Here is an 18388-nt window from a genome sequence, read left to right as displayed (position 1 = left end):
ACCTCCGCACGGCTTGGCTACACCGATTTACGTTCCCACAAGCAGTGCCCAAGAATCCCCTTTTCTCCACATCCTGGGGACTTGGCCCTTTAAATCATCTCCTCCAGGGGCTACTCCTCCCGTCATGGTCGGGCAGGGTCACAACCTTGGAGCAGACAGAGGCAATTCCCAGTGAGTGAGTGAGAGCGTCAGGAGCAGCTGATATCCCATCCCTAAAGAGGGGGCCTGCCAGAGACTGTGCCAAGCATTCCGGAAGCAATGGAGAGCCAAGCAGACTCTCTTCCCGTGGGGTGCTTTTGATCCAGATATGGTCTGTATTTACCTATTTGGTCTCCAACCAGCTTGGAGGCCCTCCTGGGGCCACAATCTTGTCTCCTTAGAACAAGGCATGTGTGTGCTAAGTTGCTTCAGTCGTGTCCGACTCTTTGAGACCCCATGGACTGTAGCCCTCCAGGCTCCTCTGTCCATGGGGCTCTCCAGGCAAGAATACTGGAGTGGGTTGCCATTTCCTCCTCCAGGGGATCTTCCTGACCCCGGGATCAAAACCAGGCCTCCTACATTGTGGCTCTTTACCGCTGAGCCACCAGGGAATAGTTGATGCTTATTAAGAGCCTGTACTATCTCATTACCAGAAATGTACCCAGGTCCCTTTCTTCTTCTCACCAAAGTGTCATCACTCGCTCTTTTGAAACATATGAGTCGCTTCATCATGGGCTAAACCATCACACAGTTATTTTTTTTTCACACTCAAAAGAAACGAAGTCAGCCTGTAAGATGGAACCTAATTTAAAAACATCCCTTGCAGCATCTGAGATGAAGGCTGGCTGGGACCAGGCCCGGTCAGGGCCCAGCCTCTCAACATCTACCCGAATCTTGCCAGTAAGGGCAAAAGTAACAAATTCTCCCAGGATGCTCAAGCAGGACGCTTGTTTGAAATTTTCTTGGGAAACTTTGCCACAGGACTCTATGTGAGGACATGGGACCTTGAGCCCACATTCTTCTCTGCCATCCTGGGAGAAGTGTGCCAGCTATGGCTACCATTACTGTTGCTAATGACCTTCCCAGGCGGCTCAGAGGTGAAGAATCTGCCTGCCAATGCACGAGATGCAGGTTCGATCCCGAGGTCTGGGAGACCCCCCCTGGGAGCGGGGATGGCAACCCACTCTGGTATTCTAACCAGGAAAATCCCGTGGACAGAGGAGACTGGCAGGCTACAGTCCATGCAGTTGCTAAGAGTCACGCATGACTGAGCAGGTACGCATGCACCGTTGCTAATGGTAACAAGAGGGTGTGGTCACCTGGAACAGCATTTTATGGTGCCAATCTGTTTCACTTGCCTTATTTAGTTGATCTCCACAAGTCTGTGCAGTAGGGGGCTGTGTGAGCAGGAGGAAGTTGTCCAAACTCACTGGGCCTCAGTTTCTCCATCTCGAAACTGATAATGGAGTCTCTCAGGTTATTGCGAGGATTAAATGATGGAACACACGTGAAGCCCTTAAGGAAGATAGCACCTGGCATCTACTAATTTCTTTTTATTTCTTCTTTACAAAGAATTTACTGTATTAGGAATAATAGATGTGACAGTGATCTGCTGAGTGTTTTCTCGTTTTCATTGAACTGTAATTCATTACAGTGCTGCCTCAGTTCCAGGTGACAGCAGAGTGACTCGTGTATGTGTTGGTCGCTCAGGCATGTACGGCTCTGTGCGACCCCGTGGACTGCAGCCCTCCAGGCTCCTCTGTCCATGGGATTCTCCAGGCAAGAATCCTGGAGTGGATAGCCATTCCCTTCTCTGGGGCATCTTCCCGACCCAGGGATCGAACCTGGGTCTCCTGCACTGCAGGCAGACGCTTTACCCTCTGAGCCGCCAGGGAAGCCCCGTCTAGTTATGCATATATCTATTCGTTTCCAGCTTCTTCCCCCACGTAGGTCATTAGAGTGCTGAGTAGAGCGCCCTGTGCCGTGTAGAAGGTCCTTGTTGGTTGTCTGTTTTATTTACAATAGTGTGCGTCTGTTAATCCCAAACTCCTGATTCATCCGTCCACCCCGCACTTCCCTCTTTGGCAGTCATTACTGTGTTTCCTATGACTGTGAGGCTATTTCTGTTTTGCAAATAAGTTCATTTGTATACTTTTTTAAGATTCCAACTAATTTCTTCATAAATGTTTGAAATGACTGATAGGCAATTTTAGTCTCTTTAGGAGAGGAAACTGGGATTCAGAGGGGCTACGTTTATTGGATAAGTTTCCTGGTCATCAAGGAAGGAAAACCCAGGAGGACTGCCGTGTAAATGGGGCCAGACTTTCCCACACTGGATTTCCATCACGAGCCGTATGGCGTTGCCTGTCAACTTGGCACCTCAGGAAATATTGACTCTTCAAAAGAAAACTGAAAAAGGATGAAGGCTTAGTGTTGCCAAAGAAAGAAATTAAAAAAAAAAAAAAACAAACTTGGACTTTTCAAACAACTGAACCATTCTTATCTTTATACTTAGGTCTAAATACCCAAAGGGGTATCGTATTCAGACGTGATTAGGTTTGGAAAGGTCTGTCTGCTCGGAGCCCCCACTGAGGGTCTTTGAGGACCCGCACCGGACTTGTGGGTTTCACCACCACGTGGCACCCTGCATTTTGGTCATTTTCTCCCCAAATAGGACTTCATCGGGCAGAACCCTCGGCAACAGAGGAAGGTGTGGTCGTGGCGCCTCGGGCTGCCTGAGCTCCTCGGGAATGAAGGTCTTCGGGGTTCTCGTGGTCTTTGCCTCCTGCCGTAAGTAGTCACAGCGGGCGAGCTCCCAGGTGTCACCCCCTGTCTATCTGTGTCTGTGTCTGGGGCGACCCCTTCTCAGGTGGCATCAGGTGAGTGGAGTCAAGCGTCGCCCAAAGGGGAATCTGGAGTGAAGTGGGCCCCCACCGAAGTCCTCCTGCTTCTGCGTCTCCTGCAAAAAGCATTCAGCCCAGTGCTGGGATCTCACAGAACATTTAGAAAATCAAAGGTTTTGCTAAGAAAGAGGGCATCTGAGCACTGTTGTACCACACACATACCTTTCAGGAGTCTTTGGATGCTAGTTGCCTTTATGTACTTGTTTTTAAATTAACTTTTATTGGCGTAGAGTTGATTTACAGTGCTGTGTTAGTTTCCCTGCAGAGCACAGTTACACGTGTGTACACATGTCCCCTCTTGTATAGATTCTTTTCCCATACGGGTCATTACTGAGTATTGAGTAGAGTGCCGTATGGTAGGTTCTTATTAGTTATGTGTTTTATATGCAGTCGTATGTATGTGTTAGTCCCAGTCTCCCAATTTACCCCTCTCCTCTTGCCTCCTTGGTAACCCTAGTTTGTTTTCTGCATCTTAAGTTGCCTTCATTTAAAGTCCTATGGACTCCAGAACAAAAGCGTGGATATACATCTAGCTAGTTTCAGTTCAGTTCAGTCACTCAGTCGTGTCCAACTCTTTGCGACCCCGTGAATCGCAGCACGCCAGGCCTCCCTGTCCATCACCAACTCCTGGAGTTCACTCAAACTCATGTCCATTGAGTTGGTGATGCCGTCCAGCCATCTCATCCTCTGTTGTCCCCTTCTCCTCCTGCCCCCAAATCCCTCCCAGCATCAGAGTCTTTTCCAATGAGTCAACTCTTCACATGAGGTGGCCAAAGTACTGGAGTTTCAGCTTTAGCATCATTCCTTCCAAAGAACACCCAGGGCTGATCTTTAGAATGGACTGGTTGGATCTCCTTGCAGTCCGAGGGACTCTCAAGAGTCTTCTCCAACACCATAGGAATGATTAATTTTCCTCAGAAAGGCATTCTTATGGAATAATGGGTAATTATAAGTCATTGCTTTCAGGAGATCGGATTACAGATCTCTGCAAAGTGAAAGAGAACTTACTGGGAAGCAGTGTTGGGTTTGCTGGAAAACCCTCTGACTTGTTGCTTTGATTAGATGAGTGGAGATTTGCCCAAATCCATTTCTCTATCCGTTTCAGCTGTGAAACAATCACTTTTGGGTTCCCAAGTCAAAATGTCAAAAACGGGGTCCCTGGTTCACTTAGTCAGTGGTGGAAGTCAGTTTTCAAGATCATGATGTTAGAGGCAGGGGGTCTGTGTGCAGGCAGGACCACTGCTGCACACCGCCCCCTGCCCCCCGCTGCGTGTACCCCAAGAGCGGAGTCTCAGTATGGTCCTACCCTCTCTCCAGGTACTGCTCCGGCAGCAGAGACCGCCCCCGGGCTTGGGCCCCCTCCGAAGTGTGTGGGACCACAAGGCATCCAAAGTCACAGGAAGAGATGGGAGGGCTCCTGGGAAAATCTCCCTAAACCTCCCATTTTGGGTTTTCTTCTTCATGTTTTTATTTTATTTTTATTGTAAAACTAAGATTCACTTGTAATTAAAATGTAAAGTACATTAGGGTGGAGTAACAAGATAAAATCCCTTCTTATCTTTCACAGACCCTTATACGTTTCGATGTGAACAGTCTTCAGAGTTTGATAAACATCCTTTCAGGCCCTGGGCTTCCCGGGTGGTGCAGTGGTAAAGAGTCCACCTGCCAGTGAAGGAAACGAAAGAGGCAAAGCTTTGATCCCTGAGTCTGGAAAATCCCCTGGAGTGGGAGACGTGGGTTTGATCTCTGGGTCAGGAAGATCCCCTGGAGGAGGAAATGGCAACCCACTCCAGTATTCGTACCTGGAGATCCCATGGACAGAGGAGCCTGGCGGGCTACAGTCCATGGGGTCACAAAGAGTCAGACACGACTGAGAGACTGACATACACTCAGGCCTTTGCATACATATGTTGCCAACATTTCAATAGAAAAGTAATACAGGCTTGTTGTTAAAAAAATATATATATATATATATATATATATCAATCAGGCAGCATAAAAGTAGTTAAGATAAATGTTGCCTGTTTTTTCCTCCACCTACTTCCGAGTCCCACTGCCTAGTGATATTGCTATTAAAAGTAGCGTGTTTTCAAGACATCATTTAGTTATTATCTCCCTGTCAGTAGGCATGTGGGTAGTCTCCAATTTTTTGATATCACAAATAATGCTGCAGCAAACATTCCTCTCTGTCTCTCTCTCTCTCTCTCTCTATATATATGTATATATACTCCTCATTTTCTTAAGCACTTTGTAGAAGTAAAAATTACTGAGTTTGTGTGTGTGTGTGTGTGTTTATGCTCATTCACGTCCGACTCTTTGTGATCCCATGGACTGTGGGCCACCAGGCTCTTCTGCCCGTGGAATTTTCCAGGCAAGAATACTGCAGTGGGTTGCCATTTCCTCCTCCAGGGGATCTTCTCTACCCGGGGATCAAACCTGCATCTCTCGCATCTCCTGCACTGGCAGGGGGTTCTTTACCACTGGGCCACCTGTATTTGCTGGCATTTCTGGCTTTGAACCTTTCTTGTTAATGATTAACATCATTCTGCACGGGATGGTGGTCTTTCACTGTGGGAAGAAGACTGTAGTTGACAGCATTGTCCTGAACATCCTGGAAACTGGCTTCTCCTCCTGGGTTAGCAAGAAACTAGCTGTGTGATGTGGCCGACTGACCCTCTCTCGTCCCCATTAAAGGGGCTGGTGTCCAGTTTAGGGGGCTCTGGCTAGGGGATGTGAAAGCAATCTTTCTCATCACGTCTTCCCTTCTTCCTTATTTGCTTCTTGTCAGTGATGGCCCCCACGCACAGCAGCTTCTGGCAGTTTCAAAGGATGGTCAAGCACATCACAGGGCGGAGCGCCTTCTTCTCGTATTACGGATATGGCTGCTACTGCGGGCTTGGGGGCAAGGGGACCCCCGTGGATAACACTGACAGGTGGGTGCAGAGGCTCTGAGGCTTTCTGTCATTTGATTCGCATCGAAATCCTTTCTTGAAGACAGAGAGGATGTTCAGACTTGCAAATTGCAAGGAGCAAACTGATTCGGGTGAGCCTGAGCAGAAGGACAAAACTGAATGGGAGTGGGAGGGAGGTCTCGAGGAGCCCAGGGCTGGGGCTGGCTTCCTGTGGTCTGGGGCCTGCAGGAGGTTCACTGCTCTGCTGTCACCATCTTGAAATGCTGGACGGTGTTTGAATAAGGGACCCTCTCGTTTTCATGTTGCACCAGGCTTTGCAGATCGTATGGTCAGCCCTGCCCAGAGCTCTAGAAAAATGTGGGCAACCCAGAGCTCTCAGTCTTCAGGGCAAATGCCGTCTTTTCTTGGGCCCTCACGTTTTAGGATTATCAGTGCAGTAGGACTGACCCGCTGTCTCCCATCCTGATTCCATTCTGCAGGAAGGAGAGAGAATCTGAGTGGCCCAGTTTGGAGAAGTTGTCCATCTGGGTGAGGACATGTGGCACAGACCCGGCTGCCAGGCCTACTTCTCAGGATGGGGAGGGGGTGTGAGTTCCCATAAAAGGTGGAGGTTGGTGTTATCTGGGGAGGGAACAGGGAAGTAGAAAACAGGACGGTCTGTGCATCTTTTTATTTAAAGAAATGAGAAGCAAAATGTTCCTGGCCATGTTCACCGTAATGTGGATGAATATAGCCCCACAGTAGGGCTTGAATATCACCCCTGGAGCTCGAGTGCTCTGGGCTGGGCTCATGAGACCACAGATTGTTCTAGCCAGGAAGACCCCAGAGCCCTGGAGGGAGTCCAACACTGACGAAATGCCTGGCACGCGCTGAGCCCTGGGACTGGTGGTCTGCACGCAGGGCCTGGTTGACTCCTCCTAGCGCATGGTCGAGGCCAGACCACCATCTCCATTTTACAGGGGACAGTGGTGAGGGGCCCACTGAACAAAGCCACAGAGCTGGAAGACCTTCAGCCCCTTGAGTGGTGGAGTCAGGATTTGCACCAGAGTTTTCTTGTTTCAACGTCCAGGCCCCTTAATGCTCTGTGCGTCCCCTTCCAAGTCCTAAGGCTGATGAGCATTCCAACACCGTTAGCCAAAGATGACAACCAGGAGCCCACGCGTAGATGCACATGGTGACGGAGGAACACTGAGCGTCCAGCCCAGCGGATCGGCCAGTCCCCGTCTCTGCGTTCCTGCCGCCCTGGCTTGGCTGGGGAGGCGGGCGGGGGCCATCCCCAGCTGTTCTCTCTCCTCCAGTGTCACCCCCGCCCCATCTACCCCATTGCCGCCGCACCGGCTCTCAGCCTCAAGTGTGCAGAGACCGAAGGATTACATCTGATGTGCTGACCTTTGTCTGCTCAGAGCCTCTCCCAGGGCTGGGCACGTAGTTGGTGCTCAGTCACTAATTGAAGGCAAAAGGAGAAAAGAACGGCAGAGGGTAAGATGGGTGGAAGGCATCACCGACTCGATGGACGTGAGCTTGGGCAAACTCCGGGAGTTGGTGATGGACAGGGAAGTCTGGCGTGCTGCAGTCCACGGGGTCGAAAAGAGTCGGACACGACGTAGGGACTGAATAGCGACGGCAAGTCATTAAATGAATGAATACATCACGGGAGCCTAGATTTGGGAGAAATTCACCTCTGAACATCGTTTCCTCCCGCACAGAATGGGGACAAGGACTGCGCCTCCTAGGGTCACTATGAGGAGCTCATGAGCCAGCAGTAGGTAGAGAAGGGCTCTTTCTATGACTTTTAACACCATCAGGAAGTCACCTCCCTGCCTTCCGTACATTGTCATCTGGGAAGGAGGTGGATGAGTCCTTTCCCGCCTTCTCCCAGGGCCGTCCTCAGGAAAGCCGCCGTCTCCCTCTGTCTGGCCCGCAGGTGCTGCCTGGCCCATGACTGCTGCTACGAGAGGGTGAAGCACCTTGGCTGCCAGCCCGTGTTGAATGGCTACCAGTTCCGTGTGGTCAACGGGACCGTGATCTGTGAGTAGTCCTCTCTGCACAGAATGTCCTTGAATCTGGGCCTTTCTCAAAGTTCAGCCTCGTGGACCCAGAGAACTTTGGGAAAAGGAGATTTTTTTTTTCCCAAGTGCTTTGGGAGGGAGAGTGGCAATTCTGAGCATCTGTGCTTCCTGAGAGTCCAGCCCGGGTCCGCCCGCCCCCCCCCCGTTCCCCCTGCCCCGGGTCCCTGCTCACAGCTGTGCCCCCAGCTCCCTCCCCTGGAGTGCGGGTTTCAGCCCACAGTCCCCGCTGCCCACCCGGGCTCCCTCCTGGGCTCGATAAGTAGTTGTTGACTGAAGATTACACTGAATTTTGCGGCTGCGCTTGGCAGCTGTTGCTATTGAGAAGCTTCTTCCCGATGTCTGTTGTGTGTTAACAAAGCGGCTCGGCTGTCTTTCAGTTGAACAAATATTTGTGAAGGGGGTTGCGTGCCAAGCTCTGGGGTAGGGTAGGGAGCCCACCTGGCATCGAGGCCGTTCAGGGAGGAGGACAAAGGACAGGGTGGGCCAGCGCTGAGTGTCCAGCGTGCGGGGAGGGGCTCCAACCTCTCAGAGTGTGATCCGGGGCAGGTGGGGTTGGGTAGGGCAGGCTGGATCTAAAGCGCAAGCTCACTTGCAGGCAGCAGGCCACAGACTTGTCTCAGACGCTGTTCAGCTCGGCAGAACGGGTGGTCTGAACGCCCCTTTGCGTGTGTGACTCACCTTCCGCTCAGCCCTGTGGAGTCGCGGGAACCACTGTCCTCCCTTGCGTGTTTACTCAGAGCTGTGAGTGTGTCTTGGAGATCACCTGTCCCCTCCCAAGGTGGGGAGAACACCTCCCTTGCCTTCATCTTCCAGCTCCCCCCACCCAGAGCTCAGGCTCCGGACTCACGGAGTCAGGTTGGCTTGATCTGCCCGGTGCCAGTAGCAGGAAGCTGGAAGTGTGTGGGAGGCCCAGCTTCAGCCAAGTCTCCTGTTCCGCTCTCCCCTCTTCGGGCGACTGCCGACGGGGAAGGGACCCCGTTTTTCCCATGTGAGCGTGAGAAGCCTTCCTGACCACCCTCCAGCCTAAAGCAAAGTGTCTCCACTGTGAGGCCCCTACGCCACATCCAGGACACAGGGCGGGATCATGGTCTGGGGGATGGGGGGCGAGGGGGGACTGGAGGAGGATGATCTCAGAGATGGCTTGCTTCCGCAAGTGGTGGCACCGAGTTTCTCGTCCCTCCCGACCCCACATGTTGGGGGTGGGGGTGGGAAACGGGGTGAGCCCGGCTGTCGCTTGGTTGGGGAGGGGCACGCAGAAAAGCTGCCCCGACTCCTCTCCGTCTGGCTGGTGGTCTTGCCTTCACGTGGTTTCTTCTTATCTCTTTTCACCTTGACCTTGACCTCTGTCATGTCAGGTGTCACCTTAGAGTGGTTGAAAAGGCATCCTTTGGAGAGAAGATACGCTCTAAGAGCTCTTTCCCCCATGCCCCGTAAAGCACAGGGACTGAGGAGGGAGGGGAACAGAGCTCTGAAGAGGGAAGCAGGTTTTCAGTAGGTGCCAAGGCTCTTCCTGCGCTGTGGTCCCATGCCCCAGACCAAGCCCTCTGCTCCTGTGGGTGGGCCGTACTCAGAGTGCCTGTGGGCCTGGGTCCTCTGCACCTGGAGCAGCTTCTTTAGCAACCCGCTTCACCTTCCGCCGTGGGGACCGGAGCCACAGCCAGGGACCCCGGGAGATGGAGGAAGGTGACCCGGGAGCAGAGGCCGGAGCCCCAGTAGGTGGCACAGGAAGTGTTGCCTGCTTGGCACATCACTCTGGTGGCGGGAGGTGCAGGCAGGGTCTCGGAGCTGGACTGGAATGTTCGTGGCCTGGGCTGTGCTTTCCACAGATGCTGGCCCCTGCCAAGCAGCGGTGGCCAGTTCTTGAAGCCTGGCCAGGGATCCCGGAGTCCAGCGCCTGTCTAAGAGAGTTAGCGAAGAGGGACGTTTCCCCATCCTCACCAGGGCACTAGCAACCCCTTCTGCAGCTGCGCTATCCAGTGAGTACCAGGCTGAGCCCTGTTGTTCCCAGCCCCACCTTTGTTCAGTCGCTCAGTCGCGTCCATCTTTTTGCGACCCCATGGACTGCAGCATGCCAAGCCTCCCTGTCCTTCACAAACTCCCAGAGTTTACTCAAACTCATGTCCATTGAGTCGGTGATGCCATCCAACCATCTCGTCCTCTGTTGTCCCCTTCTCCTCCCGGCTGCAATCTTTTCCAGTGAGTCAGCTCTTCGCATCAGGTGGTCAGAGTATTGGAGCTTCAGCTTGCCAAGTCCCTATTTCCAGGAACAGGGCTGGGAGCTGGGCGGCCCGGCTCCTAATCCTGGGTCTGTTGCTGGTGTGCTGAGACACCAAGTGAACCCCAAGCACATCTATTCCCTTGCCTAGTATCAACTGAGTACCCCCGGGGTACCCAAGCAGGGCCAGCACTGTGTCAGGGCCAGGGGCACAGAGAGAGGCAGCCCGGGGCCCTGCTGCCAGTGCTCTTGGAGACCAGCCCAGTCAACCCCTCGCTGCAGTGATGGGGAGCCTGAGGCCCAGAGGCGGGGAAGGGCTGACCCAGGCTCCAGGCAGACTCAGTCTCATGTGTCTTGAGACTGTCCAGTGCTCAGGAACACACTGCTGGCCGGAGTCTTCTGGGCCTGTTTCTGCATCTGTAAAGCAGGTGCACTCGCCGTAGCTGAAGTCCATCGGCAGCTGAAGTAGGCTTGGCACTCAGCTCTCTGAGTCCACAGTAAGCCTCTGAGGTGGGCGCTGTCCTCCCCGTTGTCGAGGAGGACCCTGAGGCTCAGAGAGTGAGGTGAGATGACCAAGGCCACACAGCCGGGGAAAGGACCGCTGGGACTCAGACCAGGTCGTCCAACCCCAGCTGGTGCTCCTGCCTCCCACCGCCCTCCCCGCTGGCATGAGGCTGCTGGGAGGGGCTGGACTGGGGGGCTCACACAAATGCAAGTCTTGTTATCTAAAGCACGCATGTCAGAATGTTCGGCTCCGGCCCAGGGGGCAAAGGAAAGCTGAAGGAGCTTGTCGCCCTGCAGTGCCCCAGATCTTCCTGTTCCAGCTCCGTGCACTTCGCTGAAAGGCCCAGAGACAGCAAATGCTTTGAAGTCAGGCAGAGCCGGGCCTGAATCCCAGCTTCACCTTTTCTAGCTGGATTAATTGCATGACCACCCTGGGCCTTAGTCTCCTCCTCTGTAAAGTACTAATCAGTACTTCCGAAGGTCTCTAAGGTCTCTAAGGTCACTGGAGAAGGAAATGGCAACCCACTCCAATAATCTTGCCTGGAAAATCCCATGGATGTAGGAGCCTGGCAGGTGCAGTCCATGGGGTTGCAAAGAGTTGGACACAGCTAAGCGACGCCACCAAGGTCACTAAGGAATCGAGTGAGGTAACCCAACGCAGGGGCCTCCCAGACAGCACCAGTGGGAAGACCTGCCTGCCAGGGCAGGAGATGCAGGAGACTTCCCCTCCCTGGGTCTGGAAGATCCCCTGCAGAAGGGAATGGCAACCTGCTCCAGTATTCCTGCCTGGAAAATTCTATGGGCAGAGGAACCTGGCAGGCTACAGTCCATGGGGTTGCAAAAGACTGAGCACTCCCCAAAACTCCCCAACTCAGAGGTCTGACCCAGAGCGGGTGCGTAATTAATACCTTTCCTTTCAGAAGTTGAGATTTCTTCTTATTTTTTTAACCCTAGTTTCCTTTTCCCCTTTACTTCGTAGGTAAGCACTGGGATTTTCTTTATTACCGTTGAGATTTCTGCATTGGTCTCCCCTTGAACTAATGTCATTAACCCCTTATAGGATGAAAGCTCTCCCCCTGCCCCCACCACAATCCTCAGTTACACTGCAGTTCAAAGAACTGCCCTGCAAGGGTTAATCACCTCCCAAGCCTCCCAGTTCTGAAATCTGGCACCCAAGCCTAGTTCCAGGTTGCCTAGCAACCAGCGGCTGCTCCTGGATGTGGTTGGTGTGAGCAGGGAAGGCAAAGGAGAAAAACAGCCTGGTCTGTCCATGTCTCGAAATGTCAGTGGGAGAGCAGTGCAGAGAAAGGCCTGGAACCCAAGCCCTGGGGCCAACTTGCGGAGTGGTGACGGCTGCCCTCAGGCAATCGGGGAGGCTGTTAGTCCTGTCTTGAGTGGGCTTGCATAAGCACTTGGAATTCGCGAGGGATTTTAAGTGGTGATGCCCCCTCCACCCATGTGTGCCCGCATCTGTTGGGCAGAGAGGGGCCCGGCCGTGGGTGGCAGAGCCAGAGTTCCAGCCGGAGGCCCCTCTGTCACCTCCATCTCGGAGCCTGTGATTCTGCCCTCTGCCCAAGGCAGAGGGCGAACCAGGTAACCACTGGAGTTTTTAGTTTGCAAAGATCTTTCTCCTTTGCTGAGTTTACTGCTCACAACAACACCTCCACTCACTGACGCATCATCCTTTTCCTTTCCTAGAATCTGGCTCAACCTGCCACCATCTCATCTTGCTCAGTTATTTGTTTACTTATGGATCAACTCTCCCCTCAACTGGAGTTTGAGCTCCAGGAGATTGGGGAGCACTTGTTGGGGGTGGGGGTGGGGTGCATGCATGCTCGGTCGTGTCTGACTCTTTTGCGACCCCATGGACTGTAGCCAGCCCTGCCTCCAGGCTCCTCCGTTCCTTGAATTCCCCAGGCAAGAATACTGAAGTGAGTTGCCATTTCCTCCTCCAGGGGATCTTCTAGACCCAGGGATCAAACCCATGTCTCCTGCATTGGGGGAGAGACATGGCTTTACCGCTGAACCCTCTGGGGAGCCCCGGGGAGGGGGTGGGTGCTCACTCTCATAAAGCCACAGAGAATGATGCCCGAAGCCATGCAATTGTGGGGTCCACTCACTCAGACCTGTCCCCCTGCTTCCTGGACAAAGGCCGGGCATATGTTAGAAACTCAATATCTGTTTGATGATGGAATGAGTGCAGAAATTCATGAAATAGTCTGTACATGAACCTGTACCCTCATTTGAAAGCCTAGGGAAGAGATTCAGAGAGGAACAACTTCCCTGAGACGCCAGAGCTTGCAAGCGGCAGATCTGGGTCCAGAACCTGACCCCCTGTTTCTCGGGATGGGGGCTCTGTTCACCGCCCAGCGGCCTGTGTCTAAATCCAGCCAGCAAGGCGGCAGCACACGGTGATGGAGCCCTTACCGCGCGTTTGGCACCGAAGATCTGCAAGAAAGAGACAAACTCCGTGACCGAAAGGAGCTTGTGTGCAGGCAGGGAAACAGTCCATGAAATATTCAGAAAGAAAGATACACTCGGGGAGCGACAGTGCTGTGACACCTCTAAAATAAGGCCACACGCTACAGAATGAGGGCGGCAGTGGGGGGTGGATGGCTCCTTCAGGTGTGGAGGAAGGCCTCTCGAGGGAGGTGGCATCTAGCCGGAGGAGGTGGGGGGGTGCCTGTCCCACGAGAAACGAGTCTGGCAAGGCCTGGCCGTGGGGTGAGGGGCTCCCCTGCTCCTTCAGTTGCAGGGGGAAGCCTTCAAGCAGACAGTGATCAGCTCAAATTTTCCTTTAGAAAGAAGACTCTGGCCCCTGCCCAGAGAAGTTGGGGAGCAAGGGAAGAAAGAGGGGCAGCCACTAGTGGGCTGTTTCCGTCGCACTGGGGAGAAGTGACCGTCGTGTGGCTCGGTAGCTGGGGCGGAGTGTCAGACGCTGGGCGCGCTTGGGAGGGGAACCGACAGAACCTGCTGTCGGGGTCGGTGTGAGGCTTGGAGGCGAGGGAGGCTGACTCTGACATCGTGGGTCTGAGCATCCGTGAGTAACCGTGCGTCTACCAGCTCGTGCGCATAGCGGAGCACAGACTCTGCGGTCACAGCAAGAGCCTAGATGAGCCGTGCTCGGTTTGAGACGCACATCGGACGCTCGGGGGTGGGGGGTGGGGAGGGGGGTCACGTGAACACACGCGTACTGGTGTCTGGAGCTCAAAGGGCTGCAGGGAGAACTGGGGAGTCTCTGCGGGGAGAAGTGAGGAGTGGGTAGTGCTCAGGCGGTATTTAAAGCCCTGGGCTTTAAAACAGGGGCACCCAAGGAGAGAGGTTAGAGACCAGGGCAGAGGTGCAAAGAGGGAGTGGCCTGGCAGGCAGCCTAGGTCAGCCCACTCAGGAGCACAGACCTTCCCATCTCATTGGTGGAAGTGTGTGCTTGTGTGTGTGCTAAGTCGCTTCAGTCATGTCCGACTCTTTGCAACCCATGGGCTGTAGCCCCCCGGGCTCCTCTGTCCATGGGATTCTCCAGGCAAGAATACTGGAGTGGGTTGCCATGCCCTCCATCAGGGCATCTTCCCAACTCAGGGATGGAACCCCTGTCTCTGATGTCTCCTGCATTGGCACACGGGTTCTTTACCACTAGCGCCGCCTAGGAAGCCCAGCTGGAAGTATTTCAGTCTGTTTCATGGAATGAGAAAGCATTATCAGTTCCGTTCTTCATGTCTCAGTTTCTTCATCAACAAACTGAAGGATGCTGGGTCTGGATTTGGGCTTGTTGTTAAAAGATGACTTCACGGCATGGCATTTCTTGGCCCAGGGCTGCCTCTTCTAGACAGTGGCAGGCCTGACCCTACTACGGCTGTGGGATGCCCACAGCAATAGACCGCGGCTCCCTGTCAGTCCCCAAGGCCTGGGGACTGGGCCAGTCATTAGACGTAGAGCTGATCATCAGGAGAGAATTTACGCTTCATGCTTTGGAAAGGACCAGAAGACAAAGCAAGAAAGGGACGTGGTGAGAAAGGAAGAGGGAGGCTTGCTGAAAGGAGATGGAAGAAAGAAGAGATGGGAAAGAAAAGGAGACCAAGAGAGAAACAGAAAGAGAGAAGGGGGAGAAAGAGGAAAGTGTGGGAAACGTGACTCCCTTCTGGTTTCCAGAGAGGCAGCACCCGGGTGATGGACAGCTCGAGGCACCAGACACCTTCCTTTGGGAGGAAAGAGAGGTTGGATGGGCTGGAGCCCTGCACCCAAGTAGCCCCACTGCGTGCAGCAGCCACATGACCTGGCAGCCCCTACCCGGCGGCTGCCTGGGGAGGGAATCCAGCGGGCAGCTGTGCGCGGCACAGGTGAGAGACCTGGACACGGATGGGACGGGGCTCTCGGGGAGCCCCAGGGGAGCTGGGGCCCCGTGGGTGTCGTAGAATTGTCACACATGTGCGAGGGCAGAGGTGATCCAGGCACCAGGAGCAGTGGGAACAGCAGGAACCATTCCTGGTGCATTTTCTGAGGGTGAGTGGAGAGCTACTGAGGCGTGAGGTGGGTGTCAACATGTCTTGAGAAGCCCAGGCTCCATCGAGCTGGAGGAGGACAGCTTCCTGCAGGAATTGTGGACTTCTGAGAGGGAGGAGGAAAGAAAGCAGACTGTAGCCAGCACTGGCCCGGCTTCAGAGGGGCCTTCCTCTTCCAACATGTGCAGCATCGTCATAGTAACAGTGTAATAGCAGCCTCTGTGTTCCAGGCGTATCCAGACCTCTCCATCTGTAACAACAATGAAGGTCCTCATGATGCCTGAAGTAGACGGCATTGTTTATTTTTGATGCTGTTGTTTTTATCACCGTTTTATAAATGATACTGAAACTAACTTGCCCAAGGCCAACACATCAGGGGATCTGGCTGCCTCACTTCCTCACCCCAAACCCTCAAAAGAGAATGGAGTTATCCAGAAGGAGGCTGCCTTAGATGTCCCTTATGCCAGGGGTCCCCCACCTCCAGGATCTAATAATGCCTGGTGATCTGAGGTGGAGCTGATGTAATAGAAATGGAAATAAAGTGCACAATAAGTGTGATGCCCTCGCATCATCTTGACACTATCTCTTCCTCCCCCACCCCCAGTCCGTGGAAAAATTGTCTTCCATAAAACTGGTCTCTGGTGTCAAAGAGATTGGGAATTATAGTCATGTATGGATGTGAGAGTTGGAATATAAAGAAAGCTGAGCACAGAAGAATTGATGCTTTTGAACTGTGGTGTTGGAGAAGACTCTCGAGAGTCCCTTGGACTTCAAGGAGATCCAACAAGTCCCTCCTAAAGGAAATCAGTCCTGAATATTCATTGGAAGGACTGTTGCTGAAGCTGAAACTCCAGTCCTTTGGCCATCTGATAAACTGACTCATTTGAAAAGACCCTGATGCTGGGAAAGACTGAAGGTGGGAGGAGAAGGGGACGACAGAGAATGAGATGGTTGGATGGAATCACCGACGTGATGGACATGAGTTTGAGTAAGCTCTGGGGGTTGATGATGGACAGGGAGGCCTGGCATACTGCAGTCCTTGGGGTCACAGAGAGTCAGACATCATTGAGCGACTGAACTGAACACACACACACACACACACACACACACACACACACACGCACGCACACACAGCACCACAGCTCGGACAACTCTGACTGCTAAATAAAAGATCCCCACCTAGTGGTCATTTGGCCACAGTGCAGACACTCCATCCCAAAGGCCCATTAACGTTTCCTTCATTCACTGAAGGACTGTTAGTTGAGCACATACTGTGGGCCAGCATTTGTTCTGCATCCTGGGGACACTGGGAGGGACGAGACAGAAAAAGCCTCAGTCTCACGTAGCTTACACTTAGTCCAGGAGAGACAGACACAACCAGGTAAACAAATCAGAGGAGTGAGAGATGTGAAAAGTACGGGGTATCAAACAAACGGGGATGCGAGGGAGAGAGGCTGGAGAAGTTTAGCTGGAGTGGTCAGGGAGATCCTCTCTGAAGAGAGGAAATTTGACCAAGACCCAAAGGTGGGATGCCTCCAGCCACTTGAAGATCCTGGAGAGAAGTGTGTCAGACAAAGAAACTAGCAAGTACAAGTGCAGAGGCCCTGGGTCAAGACCAACCAAAGCATGTGACCAACCCAGAGGCCAGTGTTCCCGGAGCAGAGGGAAGGTGAGCGTGAGGGCTGTGAGGGTGGAGAGGCGGGCAGGGGCCCCGTTACGGCAAGCCTGCTTCAGAGTCCGTGGCAAGGATTTGGGATGTCTTGGTTCAAACAGTAGGAAACCACAGCAGGGCTTTCAGCAAGAGAGTGAACCTCATTCATTCCAAGACAGTCCCTATTTATTTCCTTCCATTAGGGCGGGAGAGCTGGTGATGGCAGGGAGGGGGTCATGGCCAAGAAGACGGGGAGAAGAGGGCACAGCGTGAAATATTTTAAACGTAGAGACATCCATGGAACTTTGGGTGGATGGAATGTGGAAGTGAAAGGAAGGCAGGAATCGAGGTTGGCTGCTTGTTTTCTGGCTTGAGTTGGAGGTGGTACTGATTCTTAAGCTGAGAGTGTGGGTGGAGGGCCAGATCAGTGGGTAGGGCAGGGGCACTTACATCAAGAGCTTCCTTTGGGGCATCTTATACTGGAGATGCTAGTGATTTCCACGTGAGATGCCAGGTAAGCTGCTGGAAATAGGAGCTGAGTTCTGAGAAGATGGGTTCTGTGTCCTTGCCCTGGGAGCTGCTTGGGGACGCTGACTCAGTGCTCACCCCTCACGTGCAGCCCACACCTGCCCCATCTCCTGTTTCTTTCCAGGTATCTCTTCAGGGCATGTCCAGCTGTGATGGTGGAAGGGCTTGAAATGCAGGAGAAGGACTCCCAGTTCCTTTTTCCTTTCAATTTTCAACCCTTGACCCCTTGCCGCCAGCTCCCAGTTCTCCCCAACCTTAGAACCAACCCCGGGGGTGGCTGGAAGCCCCCGTGACCCTCTGTCTCCCTGCAGGTGAGTGTGCCCTTGGTCCCGGCGTCAGCTGCCTCTGTGGGCTGCGGGCCTGCGAGTGTGACACTCAGTCTGCCTACTGCTTCAGAGAGAACCTGCCCACCTACGAGAAGAACTTCAAGCAGTTGTCCAGCCGGCCCCACTGTGGCAAGCACAGGCCCCAGTGCTAGCGAGGCCACAGGGCCCCTGGTCAGGCCCGGGTGCTCCTTTGTCACTTGGCATCAGAGGGCTGGAGATCAAAAGTGCAAAAGACAGAATCTGGGCCTTCGATGGAGGGAGACAGACCATAAATATAAATAAACGACATGTTCCAACCACAGTAAATGCTAAGAAGCTACAAAACAAAGTGACAAGGTAGAGAGATGGCCCCTACCCCCACCCCAGGAAGATTCCAAAAGGGGAGAAGGCCCCAGGATCTGCCTTAAGCACTCCCTTCATCCCCACCCCAAGATCGGGATGCTGGGCAGACTTGGGTACCAGACCCACATCCCAGATCCAGCTGGAGCCAAGGTCTTGGGCACATGCCAAGGCCCTGAGAGGTGCACCTGGACTCTTTTCTCGTTTGCTGGAGTCCCGCCTTCTGAAAACCCCAAGGTAGGAAAACGTCAGTGCCATTCTCAGCTCTCAGGACACATAGCCTGGGAACATCCATGCCCACGGCTGCCACCGGATGTCACGGCCAGGAAGACGCCGAAGTGATGGAGAGAGAGTTGGGGCGGGCGAGGCAGGGGGATCCAAGGTTGCTGGTCACGTTTAGAAGCCCCTGGTCACAAGACATAAATTCTAATAAATATTAAAGCGAGCCAGTCTGGGTGGACTCTGA

General features: G+C 53.4%; 1 protein-coding gene across 4 annotated transcripts in view; it reads left to right on the top strand.

The window, feature by feature from the left end:
* Window positions 1-18388, top strand: part of PLA2G2C (phospholipase A2 group IIC) — a 27531-nt gene extending 9143 nt beyond the window's left edge. For 3 of the 4 annotated variants that reach the window (XM_070382275.1, XM_070382294.1, XM_070382284.1), the window contains exons 2-5: window positions 2654-2769; window positions 5671-5815; window positions 7719-7822; window positions 8459-8919. In XM_070382275.1, coding sequence (XP_070238376.1) covers window positions 2730-2769; window positions 5671-5815; window positions 7719-7822; window positions 8459-8874 — 705 coding nt within the window. In that variant the 5' untranslated portion in view covers window positions 2654-2729 and the 3' untranslated portion in view covers window positions 8875-8919. Of the gene's footprint in view, window positions 1-2653; window positions 2770-5670; window positions 5816-7718; window positions 7823-8458; window positions 8920-17568 lie in introns of those variants that run through there. The other variant, XM_014481280.2, reaches the window with a different exon arrangement.

Source organism: Bos mutus, chromosome 2 (assembly GCF_027580195.1).
Source record: "Bos mutus isolate GX-2022 chromosome 2, NWIPB_WYAK_1.1, whole genome shotgun sequence".
Taxonomy (NCBI): Eukaryota; Metazoa; Chordata; class Mammalia; order Artiodactyla; family Bovidae; genus Bos; species Bos mutus.
Note: the sequence above shows the minus strand (reverse complement) of the source record. Positions and strands in the feature narration are given on the sequence as shown.